This window comes from Chiloscyllium plagiosum, unplaced genomic scaffold (assembly GCF_037043375.1).
Source record: "Chiloscyllium plagiosum isolate Xiang-an unplaced genomic scaffold, Cpla_swu_hap1 HiC_scaffold_30, whole genome shotgun sequence".
NCBI lineage: Eukaryota > Metazoa > Chordata > Chondrichthyes > Orectolobiformes > Hemiscylliidae > Chiloscyllium > Chiloscyllium plagiosum.
The window spans coordinates 17,198,235-17,213,285 of NW_028270168.1; the positions used below are offsets into that span (position 1 = coordinate 17,198,235).

The 15,051-nt window shown below is 39.7% G+C and overlaps 1 protein-coding gene across 1 annotated transcript in view; it reads right to left on the reverse strand.

The window, feature by feature from the left end:
- Positions 1-15,051, reverse strand: part of LOC122563562 (mannosyl-oligosaccharide 1,2-alpha-mannosidase IA) — a 143,940-nt gene that overhangs the window by 23,533 nt on the left and 105,356 nt on the right. Inside the window, exons 8-9 of the mRNA XM_043717453.2 lie at positions 14,865-14,980; positions 3,714-3,933 (exon numbers count right to left, since the gene is read on the reverse strand). Of these exons, the coding sequence (XP_043573388.1) occupies positions 3,714-3,933; positions 14,865-14,980 (336 nt within the window). The remainder of the gene's footprint in view (positions 1-3,713; positions 3,934-14,864; positions 14,981-15,051) is intronic.

The window sequence follows — 15,051 nt, forward strand, 5'->3', positions numbered from 1 at the left end:
TGTGGGAGGCAAGCAAATTTCCCAAACAAGGTACCTCACAGCACTTTTCCCAGAAGGGGTATGTAACAAATATGAACTGCATTTACTTGTAGAATTTGGGACCAGATGGAGAAAAAGACATTGCACTTATAAAAATCTGACAAAGGAAAAGCATCAACTGCACTACTCACCCAGCCAATGCTACAGCTTGTTCTGTGCATCTCATGAAAAGTCACACTTTAAGGAATATTTCTTCAAGGAGAATTTAAACCTTTCACATTTTTTTAACAAAATAATATCGCAGTATTTCTAAATCATGCCACATGATGAACATGTCTTTTTGACATTCAGATAGTTGCGGTGCATTTTTGCATGTGCACCTTTAATTTCCAACCTCTAGAAACAACGGGCTATTATAGTCACACAGTCATAGAGATGTGTAGCACAGAAACAGACCCTTCGGTCCAATTCGTTCATGCTGGCCAGATATCCTAACCTAATCTAGTCCCATTTGCCAGCATTTTGCTCAGATCCCTCTAAACCCTTCCTATTCATAGATCCATCCAGATGCCTTTTAAATGCTGCAATTATACCAGCGTCCATCACTACCTCTGGCAGCTCATTCCATACATGAACCACCCTCTTCGTGAAAACGTTGCCCCTTGGGTCCCTTGTATACTTTTCCCCTCTCACCCTATTAATTGGAATAAAAACTGAAAATGGTAGAGAAGCTAAGCAGGTCTAGCAGCAAATGTGGAGCAGAAACAGAATTAACATTTTTCAGTCCAATTGACTTTTCTCTCCACAATTGATACAAGGCCTACTAATTTTCTATAGCACTTGTTTTTATTTCAGTAGTATTTTGCTCTTGAATATAAATTGAATCCTGGCTCACCCATCTTTCAGTCATAAAATCTGAAAAAAAAAATAACAATTACATAGAGCTATTTCTAGTGCTCCAAGGTACCTGCAACATGTCCAAAGCCATAAAGGCCAAAGCATTAATCTTTCAATAACAGACTCATGACAAAAGTCAGGATATTTGGAGTCGGGGGATTGAAAGATGAGTGAAAAACAAAATAAAGGGGAAGAGTTAAAAGAAGCTTCCCAGACTTCAGAGCCAATAACTTATTGAGATCCATGCTTCACATTCATCATATCCCTAGCTATGTTGTTCTAGTACAGCTATAACACTACCCAACAATGTTGAAAACAATGTATGTTCTGCACACAAACAAATAGTGAAATCCAATCTGGCCATGTACCATCCTTTCTTGATCGTCAACAAAATGTTAAAATCCATAATTGATGCAGCAATAACATGCTCAGTTTGGGATCCAACAGGACTACTTGGTTCTAGACTTCAACTCAGCTTTGGTCAAAACATCTGAACTCGAGGGATGAGATGAATATTAACCAGCAGCTGACTGAATCAAGATGCCTTCAGAAACCTAGGTTAATGTAAATCAGGGGACAAACTTTTAACTGGTTAAAGTCATATCTAACACAAAGGAAGATGACTCTGGTTGTTGAAGGCCAAACATCTGACCCCCAGGACAAGCTGCATGAGTAGTATCCAAGGCCTGATCATATTCAGCGAATTCATCAACAAACATTTCTCCATTAAAAACCATATGTGGCGAGGTTCACTGATGACCACGAAGTGTTCAGTACCATTTAGGTCTCTTCCGATTCAGAAGCAGTCTGTGTTCAGATGCAGGAAGACTCTCAGAACACTCAGGCTTGGGTTGATAAGTAAAAATGACACCACACAACTGCCAGGCAATGAGTGAATGTAATAATCTCCCCTTGAATCCAGCAGCATTACCATTGCTGAATGCCTCATCATCAACATCCTGTGGATTACCAATGATCAGATGCTGGATCGGTCATACAAATACTTGTAGGTCAGAGATTGGGAATTCTGTGGTTGGCAATTCACTTATCAAGTCTCTCACTGTCAATAAAACTCAAGACAAAGTGTGATGGAATACTCTCCACTTAATTGGATGGGTGCAACCCCAACAACATTCAAGAAGCTCAACACCATTTAGGACAATGCAGCTCATTTGATTGGCACCCAATTTGCTACCTTAAGCACTCACTTCCTAACTACCTGAGCACAAAGTTAAAAATCACACAACACCAGGTTATAGTCCAACAGGTTTATTTGGAAGCACACTAGCTTTTGGAGCACTGCTCCTTCATCAGGTGGTTAAAGGAGCGGCGCTCCGAAAGCTAGTGTGCTTCCAATTAAACCTGTTGGACTATAACCTGGTGTATTGTGATTTTTAACTTTGTATACCCCAATCCAACACTGGCATCTCCAAATCATACCTGAGCACAGATACAGCATTGTGTACAATACTTCGGATGTACCCCAGTTTTGTGAAACTGACATTTAAAAAAAAGAAGAGGTCTGAAAGTTATTTGGAAAAATTACCTAAGTATGTTATTTCTAAGAAAGCATGTGGTTTCGTAGGTGCCTAGCCAGATACCTATGCTGGTAATTGATGTAATGTTTACACCAGTAGTGGTTTCAGTTTTGTTCAGAATCAGATTCCAGTTCAGGAGCACATTTTCACCCAAGAACAAAGGTTTTTAGTTTGTGAAGCCTCTAAACTACACAATTTTGTGTAGAATTTTTCAGCTGTCAGAAATGAAAATGGTTCAGGTCATTAGAATGGAAAGGAGTCTCTAGGCCATCAAACCTGGAAAGGGTCAGTTAAGAAATTAAAGAGTTAAGGTAAAAGTACCACTCTGTTGGGATTGAGCATATACTAAGAAAATTGCTAGTAAACAGGTCATTTTGCTGTGTGTGCTAATGTCTTTCTAAACTATCTTGTTAAATATTTCCAATGCTTAACCACCATGGTGAGCAACTATAAAAATTAAGTTTTGATATCACACTGGGATTTGACTTGTTCGGTATTATCAACTGGGACCATAAAAATAACTAACAATCAGGAATATTAAGGAGGTTGGGGTTGTTAACTCCAGAAGAAAAAAAAGACTTAGAAGAGATAAATGTTTTTAAAATTATGAAGGTATTTACTTGAATGGATGTGAAGAAATTGTTTCCCTGTGTGAGTGAGTCTAGAATGGAGTAGCAAAGAATTTGGGAGGAATGTTATTACAGAGTTCAGAAATTATGGAAATTGCTGCCACATGGAGTGACTGAAGATGGTAACACTGACATATTTAAGCAGAGGATTGATAAATAAATGAAGCAGAAATTCCTGTGAGGATAGGGTGGAATGAGGTAATTAAAATGTTATGTGGTTTATGTGAAGCCTAAACACCAGCACAGATCAACTGAAGCACATGACTTAAGGTGTTATAGATTCTGCATTTCCATGTGTTAGGAGACAATTCAATGCATTTCTAGGAGGTGTGATTGAAAAACATGAGGAAAAATTAAGACTGACAGTATAAACTGACATGACTGACAATATAAATTAAATTATATTACTATTCCATTGACTGCATAAAGCTCAGACACTAACAACACTGTTGACGTGTTGCCAGGCTTCATGCAATAATACATTTTTATAAAGTTACAATGTAATATGAGCAAAAAACATGAGAAGCATTGAAAGAATTCTCAATAGTTGCAGTAATGGATTTGTAAGAAATTTATTCACTCACTATTTGACAAAGGCATCTAAAGTTGTTAAATAGTAAAATATCTGTTAATCTATTTGCAGTGCTATTTTGAGGAATATGTCTCTTACCTGAACGCTTGTATGACTCATGGCAGGTGATGGTGATTTCTGCTGCTAATTCCATGTAATGTTTAGACAGGTCTGCTGGTGCATCATCAGCTCCCATTGCTAACATCCCTCCAGAAAAACAGGCCAGGTGACCCATCTTATGGTCCAGTATCCCACCCCTCCATTCTGCAATATATGTCAGACCACTGGCAGATTTTCTCACTAGATTTGTCTCTATAGCCTGTGGGTGCACAAAAAGACAGAATATTTTAGTTTATGTGGTATTATGTGGCATTCTGATATTAATTCAGATGGCTCTATTTCCTTATTGTACATCTCTATGACTTGTGCTCCAGAACTTGCCACTCTGCTAGCTAAGCTGTTCCAGTATAGTTACAACACTAGCATCTGCCCAACAATGTGGAAAATTGCCCAGGTACATCCTGAACATAAAAAGCAGGGCATAGCCAACCAGGCTAATTACTGCCATGCCAGTCTATTCTTGCTCATCAGTAAAGTGATAATAGTGCTATCAAGCAGCACTGCTCACCAATAACCTGCTCACTGATGCACCATGTGGGCTCCACCAGCCCCTGACCTCATTACACCTTGGTTCAAACATGGACAAAAGAACAAGAACTGAATTCCAGAGGTGACATTTGAATGAACTGACCTAGCAAAACTGGAATCAATGGATAACAGGAGGCAAACTCTCTGGTGGCTGGAGTCATACCTGACACATAAGCAGCTGGTGGTTGTTGGAGATCAGTCATCTCAGCTCCAGGACATTTCTGGAGCAGTCCCTCAGGACAGTGTCCTGGATCCAACCATCTTCAGCTGCTTCATCAATGACCTTCCCTCCATCATAAGGATAGAAGTAGGGGTGTTTACTGATGATTGCACAATGTTCAGCACCATTCACAACTCTTCAGATACTGAAGCAGTCCATGTTCAAATGGAACAAGATCAAGACAATATCCAGGCTTGGGCTGACAACTGGCAAGTAACATTCATGCCACACAAATGCCAGACTACGACCATCACCAATAAGAACAATCCAACCACTGCCCCTTAACATTTAATGGTGTTACAATCATTGAATTCCCCGTTGTTAACATCCTGGGGTGTATCATTGACCAGAAACTCACCTGGACTCACGATATAAACACAGTGGCTACAAGAGCAGGTCAGAGGCTAGGGATACTGTGGTGAATAACTCAGCTCCTGACTTTCCATAGCCTGTCCACTATCTACAAGGCACAAGTCAGGAGTGTGATGGAATACTCCTCACTTACCTGAATGAGTGCAGCTTCAACAACACTCAAGAAGCTTTACACCATGCAGGATAAAGCAGCCCGCTTAATTGGCACTACATCCACAAGCATCCACTCCCTCCACCACCAATGCTCAGTAGCAGCAATGTATACTACTTACAAGATGCACTGCAGAAATTCACCAAAGATCCTCAGACAGCACCTTCCAAACCCATGACCACTTCCATCTGGAAGGACAAAGGCAGTAGATATACGGGAACACCACCATCTTCAAGTTCCCCAACAAGCCACACACCATCCTGGCTTAGAAATATATCACCGTTCCTTCAATGTTGCTGGATCAAAATCCTGGCATTCCCTCCCTAATGGCATTGTGGGTCGACCCACAGCAAGTTGACTGCAGCGGTTCAAGAAAGCAGCTCACCACCACCTTCTCAAGGGCAACTAGGGGTGGGCAATGAATGCTGGCCAGCCAGCAATGCCCACATCCCACAAATGAATTTTAAAAAAACATTGTGAGGAAGTAAAACTGTAATCAACAAAGAAATATGTGTACCGGTGAACTTCTGGAAGTGAGAATCATGATAAAATTGATATACACCTAGGAATATACAATCTAATTCAGGGCAGCAGTGTGAAATTGTGGAATTTGATGATGCTCTGGCAATTTTTTCTAAGAACATAATTTAAAAGAATTTGTGGATAAAATAAATACAGTGGTTATTGTTCATTTAGACTTTCAAAAGATGTTTGAAAAGGTTCTATGAGGAAACTTGTTGATAATGTTAAGGCTCAGGGAATAAAGGAAGTGTTATTTAATAGGATAGGAAGTTGGTAAAAAAAGAAAAGAAAAGAAAAGAGAAGAAAACAGAATAGTTGCTAATTGAGGTCTCACAAACTGGATGGTGTAACCAGTGGTATTCCATAACAGTCACTGTCCTTCTGTCTCCTTTTATATAACACATACACTTTAGGATTAAGAAAGTGTATGGTAGGACAAAATTTGTGAAGAGAGACCATGGTTAAATGCAACTGCTACTTAAGGAGGGCATAGACAAGTTAATTGCTTAACAGATAGAATCTAACGTAGAGAATTGTGAATTGATGCATTTTGGAAAGAAAAATAAGGAGATGCAATGCCAAATGGTAAAATTAGAGATATTAAATGTGTATTTATACAAATCTTACAAAATGGACAAGTTCAAAAGTCTATTAAAATAACATACAAGTTCCAAATTTCCAAACTGAGACATATCACAAAGGTAAAGAAGTTATGTTAATAAACAATTATAAATTATTGGTTAGGCCCCAGCTAGAGAACTATTATTCAGAGCATCACATAATAGAAATGATGTGATGGCCTTAGAGAAGGTGTGGAGCAGATTTACTGAAACGGCACAAACTGCAATACTTCAATTATTTAATACTTCAAGAGACTATAAAAGGTGGGGTTGTTCTTGTATAGCACAGAAAGGGAAGCAGGGATTTAAATGAGGTGCTCAAAATCAAGAGGAGTTTCAGCAGAGAAAGTCAGAAGAAAGTGCTTCTCCTGGCAGAATGATCAATAACGAGAGGAGAACTGGCTTGAATTAACTAGCTAAGGAATCAGAAGTGACATAAGGAAATTTTTTTTTGCAAGCTATTAATGATCTGAACTTCACCAAATCCTCTTTAACCTTGGGGGTTAGCAGCACAGATCTTCTCCCTCCCCCGCCCCCGCCTCCACAGGTAACACAAAACTGCAGATAGCATGCTTGTAGAAATTCTATGTCACCTGCAAAGAATTTGTTGGGACCTGCCAATTATGGCAAAACAAAATGGATCTAGGGTCAATCTTGCAAAAACATAGCTCCATAGGCAGTTAATCCATATGTAACTAGGAGTGAGTTTACACTGCCTAAAAAAGTAGCTGAATCAATAACTTTCAAAAATTAATTTTATGAATACTTGACTGAATAATTGACAAGCGTATCAGGACATGGGTAGTGGAATGGGACTAATTGGATCACTCTTTCAAACAACCAGGACAGACATGGTAAACAGAACTATATTCTGTGCTGCATGATTCGATGATCAGAAAACTCATCCTGTGAAAACAACAGGTGGGGAAATGCCCTATTTAAGTAATGGGAGATGCAGATATCATCAGAACAGTGCAGGTTAGTGGATGTAGACACTACTAGCCACCGTGGTATCACTATGAAACAGAAAAATACTGAATCTTTCATACCCTTCTCTAATTCCTTAATCCCAATGGGCTTTTGTTCACCCATCCTTAACTTATCCTGTTCTTTCTTGAAAATTCATTACAACAACTGGGGGCAGAGAATAATGAAGACTAGGAGGATGATGTGGAGAACCAGAAATAAGGAAGAATGTTTTCCTTACAATGATAGCAACGCAGATGATCATGAGTAGCTAATAAACCAAGTAACATAGAACAGTTTCTGCCACACATGACTGAACACCAAATTTGCTCAATACCAGTCTTGGCATCATTTGTTTGCTGTTCACACATCTACTCTTATACAATTAATTCATGTGTGGTGATTAGTTATATTACGTAAATAACGTGGCACCACATGATTCAGAGAGGATGACTTATTCGTGAATATATGCTACCTTCTGAGCATGGAGAAGGTTGCTCATGACTTTTAAAGCCACAAAGCCCAGAACTCATGACTATTCATTTAAAGAAATACATCCATGAGAGTTCTGAGGGTGATTACTGGAGATGTGTTGTAATTAACATTTGTGTCTCTACTATAGCCCTCATTTACAAACATGCCTTGAAAGTTCTACTGATTCTAAAAATCTTCACTGAGTCTGGGATTAGTTGGTGGCTCTGACTTCACGAAAACATAGACTCCTGATGGCACTGGGTCTGGATAAGACAGGACCTACATATTCGCTTTCGGAATCCAATAACTGTCATTAGGCAATTGGGTTGGCTCAGCAGTGTACATACAGGTTCAGAGTCCAATACAGTATCAACGGCTTGATCAACCTCACTGTGGCTGCTATTTCTCACAAATAATAACAGTTGCAAGGCTTCCATTCTTCTCCATCATAAACTGCACAGTTGCAATTAAGGGATGATACTGGGCTACCCAAAGCAACTGCCCTTTGAGAATCAATGGCTCCTTTTCAAGGCAAAACTGCCATAATACAAGGACCACTTCTGCCCCAAACTCCTTTTACAAAACATCAGCAGCCTATTGAATACTAACACCTCGGAGAGCTGGTGGTGTAATGGTAATGTCACTTAACTACCAATCTAGAACCCCCAGCCAATGTTCTTGGGACTTGGGTTCGAATTCCACTATGACAGAAGTGAAACTGAATACAATAAAATGTGGAATAAAGATGGTGACACGCAATCTCTACCAATTGTCATAAAAGCTCATCTGGTTCCCTAATATCCTCTCGGGAAAGAAATCTGCCATCCTTACCGATCTGGCACACGTGTGACTCCAGGCCCACAGCAATTATCCTATTGGCAATTTGGGATGGACAATAAATGCTGCCCTTAGTCAGCAACTTCTACCTCAACAAATGGATTTTAAAAATATATCTTTGCACAAAGGAGAAAGAAAAAATGCTTACATATGTTTAGATCAGTTGGAAAGTTTAGGATTATGCCCCCCCTAACCAATATGAAGGTGGAGGGGCACACAAAATCCAGCAGGTCCTCTCTCTGTCACCTACTTGCCTCTGAAATTTTACAGCAATGAGGGAACTGAAGATGACCTGTCAATGCTCAGGTCTATTGATGCCCTCAAATAGCTGATTAATGGCCACTCAAAAGGTCTCATCTAGTCTGTTACACATGGCAGGGAAATGCAGGCCTGCAGCATTCGTTGCATGGGCTGGGTTCAGGAGGACAGGCTGGATCTCATTTGTGGATCCTCAAGCCTCATCAAGAGCACTGCCCCAAAGGTTATTCTTCTTTCTAATCGTCTTCCTGGCCTCCTGAACCCACCTCTTTAAGACTGCTAACTGAACTTAAATGGATTCCTCAGGGTTATATTTTAGTGCCAGCACTGCTCCTGGCTGGTAATGTTGGAAGAACAAAGTGGTCGGCCATCAGAGTACCCAACAGCTCTCCAAGGAGAGACTTTCTACTAAGATAAACACAACTGTTTTGCTTTAAAGCAATTAATACTACTTCTATTGTAGCAGCTGTCAAGATTGTTGGCAGGTTCCCTGACCTTTTAGCTCAGGGAAGAGAATTAGGGGAGAAGACCATGATGCTGTATAAAATTCAGCACATTCTGAGAGGAAAGATTAGGATAGGTTATTTTAATTTTAGATTTCTTGTAATTAAAGGTGGAATTAGAATTATCTTTGTCATAAGTCCTCAAATGAGTATAGTGAAAAGCTTACAAGTCACCACTTAAGGCGCCATCTTAGACACAAAGTTATCGAGGTACAAAATTTTAAGTACAAATTCTTGGAAAAAGCAATTAGAAAAATAAGGAAATAAAAAGTTCAGAAGGCACTAAGCCTCTAGTCCATGGCAGGCCTTGACCCAAGAGTGTGCTGGGCTTCACCTCTCGGCTCTTGGAATCATCTCCAGGCCAGAATTCTATGCTGAGGCCATGCCAGGCCAAAAGAGTGCCACACTGGACCGCTTGGCCAATTACACATAAGATGACAGATATACAGGAAAGGAATACTCACTCAATTTACCTTCCACAGTCATATCAGGACAAAGACATCTGATGGGATGTACAATGATGAGGTGTTTTAAGTTACAGCTTATGGGAAGATGGGGCATAAGAAATAATGGCAGCAGTGATAAAGGGAGACTTAAACAGATGAGAAAAATTTCACAAAGTTTAGATCTGATGTTCCAATTGTTCATAAGAAAAATGAAAAGAACAAAGGTGTAAATGGATTTAACCCAGATGTGGCTGCAGGATGACCAGAGTTGGGAACTAAATACTCTCATTCTGATGAAAGATCGTTGTGTTTATCTCCACAAATGTTGCCCAACCGCATTCTTTCAGTATTTTCCATTTATTTTTCAGAATATATAACTTTCAAGCACAAAACTAACAAAGAGAACATTAATGTAGAGTAGCATGATGATAATATGTTGAATGCATTAGTTAAAAATGTTCTTAACTGAGAAAATTATGATACAGACTCATTATGAGTGGAACTAAGAAATAAAAATGGCTCGATAATATTGCTAAAAGGAGTTTATAACATCTTTAAGGTAATCAGAGTGAGTACATCATGAGACTGGAGGAGCAAGAAATAACAGTACTATAATAATCTTAAATGAATTTACTCTTTATATGGATGAGTCAAATCAAATTACCAAAAGTAGTTTGGAAGACAAGTTCATGTAATACATGCAATGAAACAATATGTCAACTAACTGGCTATAGTATATATAGACTTGTGTAATAAATTGGGGTTATTTATGTAGTAAAATATCCTCTTGGGAAATAAAGCCTTAAAAATAAAGCATTTTATATTATGTTTTAGAGTGATGTGGTTAATTCCAAAACAAGAATCTTAAACGTAAACAAAGTTAATTATTGATTGGCCACAATCTATATTGCTGTAATTTTTGGATTTTTCATCCTTGTTTTCAATTTCATATTCCATCACCTCATCCATTCCTACAATGCCTGTGGTATCCGCACTGCCATGATTCTAGCTTCTCATTCATCTCTGATTTTAAGCATTCGCCATTGGCATCTGTACCATGAGCTGTTGATTACTCTTAAGTTTCAGAACTCCCTTTCTTTACTTCTTTGTCTCTTTCCTCCTTTTAAACTGCTACTTCAGGGAACACTTCAGCAGTCAGGGACATTCAGCCTCAGACCTTCAGGTAACCATCCTCCAAGGTGGATTTCAGGATACACAACAATGCAGAGTGGCCATGCAGAGGCTGATAGCCACGTTCAGTACCCATGAGGATGGCCTCAACTGGGACCTTGAGTTCATGTCACACTCTGGTGACCCTACTACACTATACAATCTCACAAACACACACTCACACACATATAAATACACACACACTTTTACATACTCATACACTCTCGCAGACCCTCTCTCATACACAGGCTCTCTATCAGACACAAACACACAGACACCCTGAGAGGTGCACACACACAAAAGCACTCTCTCACATTCATATGCACATACTCACATTCTCTCCCTCACACGCATGCACACACACATATAAGTCTATGGGATGAACTTGCATTTGCAGAATTGTAATTGCATTAACATTCTATTTTGTTCAAAAAGCACAAAATCTGCAGGCTGTCAATACATGTAATATTTTATAAATTCCTACTTTGGAAACAGAACCAGTCTGACTCAAGATTGCGATACAGACAGAATCTAACCTCACACCTTTAATGCATTATCTGAGCTGCTATGTCACTTTTTATAAAACCTTAAGTTATTTCGAGAATGTAACTTGAAAGAAGTTCTGAGATTTACATATTAATGAACTGAAACCTGCAACCCATTTTAAAAGATTAAAGACTTAACAGCAATCTAGGTTTAGGGTGCTGGCAAAGCACAGAAGGTCAGACAGAATCTGAGGGGCAGGAGAATCAATGTTTCGGACAAGAGCCTTTCATCAGGAATGAGGCTTGTGAGCTGAGAGGGTGGAGAGATGAATGAGGGGGGATGGAGCTGCGGGGAAGGTGGCTGAGTGTGTGATAGGTAGAGGAAGGTGGGGGTAAAGGTGATAGGTTGGAGAGGAGGATGGAGTGGATAGGTGGGGAGGAAGGTGGACAGGTATGACAGGTCATGAGGGCAGTGCCGAGTTGGAAGGCTGGAACTGAGATAACGTTGGGGGAGGGGAAATTAGGAAACTGGTGAACCCTCCCCCCCACCTTATTCCAGTTCCAATCATCCAACTCGGCACCGCCCTCATGACCTGTCCACCTATCCACTCCACCCTCCTCTCTGACCTATCACCTTTATCCCCATCCCCGTCCACCTATCGCATACTCAGCCACCAGCCCCAGCCCCCTCTCATTTATCTCTCCAACCCCTTGGCTCACAAGCCTCATTCCTGGTGAAGGGCTCTTGCCCAAAACATCGATTCTCCTGCTCCTCGGATGTTGCCTGACCTGCTGTCATTTTCCAGCACTCCACTCTCAACTCTGACTTCCAGAATCTGTAGTTCTCACTTTCTCCTAGCAATCTAGGTTTGTTCAATATATCGTATCAGTTATATGCATGACACTGTGATCTTTTGCTATAAAGTCTGTGGCTTATGATCCTACTCCACAGCTACCTGATGAAGGGGAGTACTCCGAAAGCTGGTACTTCCAAATAAACCTGTTGGAACATAACCTGGTGTTCTGTGACTTTTAACTTTGTCCACCCCAGTAACAACACCGGCACCTCCACATCATGCTACTTCTTTAACTACATTTTTGGTTTACTATCATCCCTGATCAAACTGTTTGTTAACCCTTGTTGAGATGTTTTGCAGTGTTTAAGGTATCATTTCATTCAAAGATTTTATTACTGAGATATGCTGAAGGATCAAGGTTAAAGATAAATTGTAAGGATGACAAGTGGCACAAAGACATATATATAGATCCACTCAAGGACTGGGGAAAAAAAACACAGGGAAGTGAGAAATTATCCACTTTAATTGGAAGAATGATAAAGCAACACAAGTCTTAAAAATAAAAGCAAAATATCAAGAATGTTGAATATCTGAAATAAAACCAGCAAGTGCTGGAGGAACTTAACTAGTCATGCAGTATCTGTGAAGACAGAAGTAAACACTCAAAACATTGACTGTTTCTCTTGCCACAGATGCTGCTAAACCAGCTGCTTTTCTCCAGTTCTATACCTTTGATAGGGAAGAGACAAGTAAATATTGGCATTCAGACTGGCTTTGGATTCCTTGTATATGAACAACAAAGAAGCCCACAAACCCACCAACACACCAAAACAGCAGCTAATGAACTTGTAAGACCCTATACAGACAACAAGCAAAACTAATGTCATTTACAAAATACCATGCAAGAACTGTAACAAACACTACATTGGACAAACAGGCAGAAAACTAGCTACCAGGATACATGAACATCAACTAGCTACAAAACGACATGACCCTCTCTCACTGGTATCCTTACATACAGATAATGAAGGACACCACTTCGACTGGGACAACTCATCCACTCCAGGACAAGCCAAACAGAGACACGCACGAGAATTCCTAGAAACATGGCATTCCAACCGGAACTTTATCAACAAACACATTGACTTGGATCCCATTTACGAATCCCTGAGAAAAGGAACAGGAAATACCATCACTCTAGAAAATGACATCACCACAGGAAATGGCATCACCAACCCAAAGAAACCCAAATATATAAATAGGAAACATGAAATGCCAGCAGTGCTTCGAAGATGTATGATGACGAAACTTCTGAAAATGTACCTTCCGGCTCAGCGAGCAAACCTACATCCAGAACCTCAACCTGAGCTATAAATCTTTTCAAAACTTGCTAACCACAAAGTGATGGCAAATTATTAAAAAACATTAGTTGTGCATTTCAGGTAGTTGATTGAATTAAGGCTCACTGCAAGAACTTGCATCTGTCTTTTAACATGATTAGGCTGTTTTGCTGCAGCTACCACATGGCTCTGGCTGACCAGAAAACTCTCCCACTCTTATCACCTGTGGATGAGAAAGACTTCCAAACTGATAATCACACTGTTTGTCTGTCTTATGACACACTTTCCATGATCATCAGGTCCACAGATAAGGTTTGAACTCAGAAACATCTTCTGGTTCAGAGGGTGGGACACTACCATGATGCCACAAGACCTCCCAAATTTTTGATTAAGCTCATATGAAATATTGTGCACAATTCTGAGTACCATGCTTTAAAGAAGGATATCAAAGCATCAAGGCTTTGAAAAAGCTGCAGAGAAGGTTTACTGGACTGAAATGACACCAGGAAAGGTAAATTTAAGCTATGTAAAAAAGCTAAGTTTTTCTCCATTGAGCAGAGAAGTTAAGAGAGCTAATTGAGGGCATTTTTTTATTCCTTTTTGGAATGTGAACATCTCTGGAAAGGCCAGCATTTGTTGCTCATCCTTAAGTGCCCTCCAGAACGAGGTGGTAAGTTGCCTTCTTGAACTACTGCAGCACATCTGACATTGATACACTTATAATGCAATTTGGAATTCAAAATGCACATCTATGATCTTACTCAATGTCAGTGCAACGAGGGGCCAAACAGCTTACTTCAGTTACTATTTTGTATATTTGATTGGCTCCTTTGACAACACCATCTAGACCAACAATTTCTACTTCCTAAGCACAAAGGTTGTGACACAAGGAAACATCATCTTCATATCCACCTCCAAGTCACACACCATCCTGATTTGAGCTATATAATTGTTCCTACATCGTCACTGAGTCATCAAGTGTTATGGGGAGAAAGTGGGATAATTGGGTTGAGAAACATATCACTCATGATTGAATGGTGGAGCAGACGTGATGGGCTGGATGGGCTAATTTCTGCTCCTATATCTTATGGTCTTATGGGTTGAACACAATCACTACTTAGCCTCTTTATAACTACGTGCCTGAAACAATGTTCAAGCCATGCTACTTTACTTTAATTCAACCATAATGCACTTCTTCAATGTATCACTAAATTTGTCCATAATTCATAATGACAGTTTTGCCCATTTAGTCCACTGCCTCACTCAGAGAAATCTTGCAAATGTAAGCATTCTAACGTGATTTGAAAGAAAATGTTGATGATGGTGGAATAATTACACAAAATATCCGTCCTTCTCCAGCCTTCAACTTTTATATTTTAAACACGAAATGTGCTAAGATCTAAAGTGATATTTCAAATACTTGTGCAAGGTTGTACAGTACCTGTAAAGCTTCATAATACATAGTTTTGGCCTCCTCATCAGTTTTGTCAGACATAAGCCAGGTTTTGATCAAATATTCATAGAAGCTGTCCCCAAGCCCACCAATGGAAACATGATCTAGAAAACAAAGTTAAAAAGAGTTATATATCATGTGTTGGAGTATTATTTCACTATCACTCTAGTATACA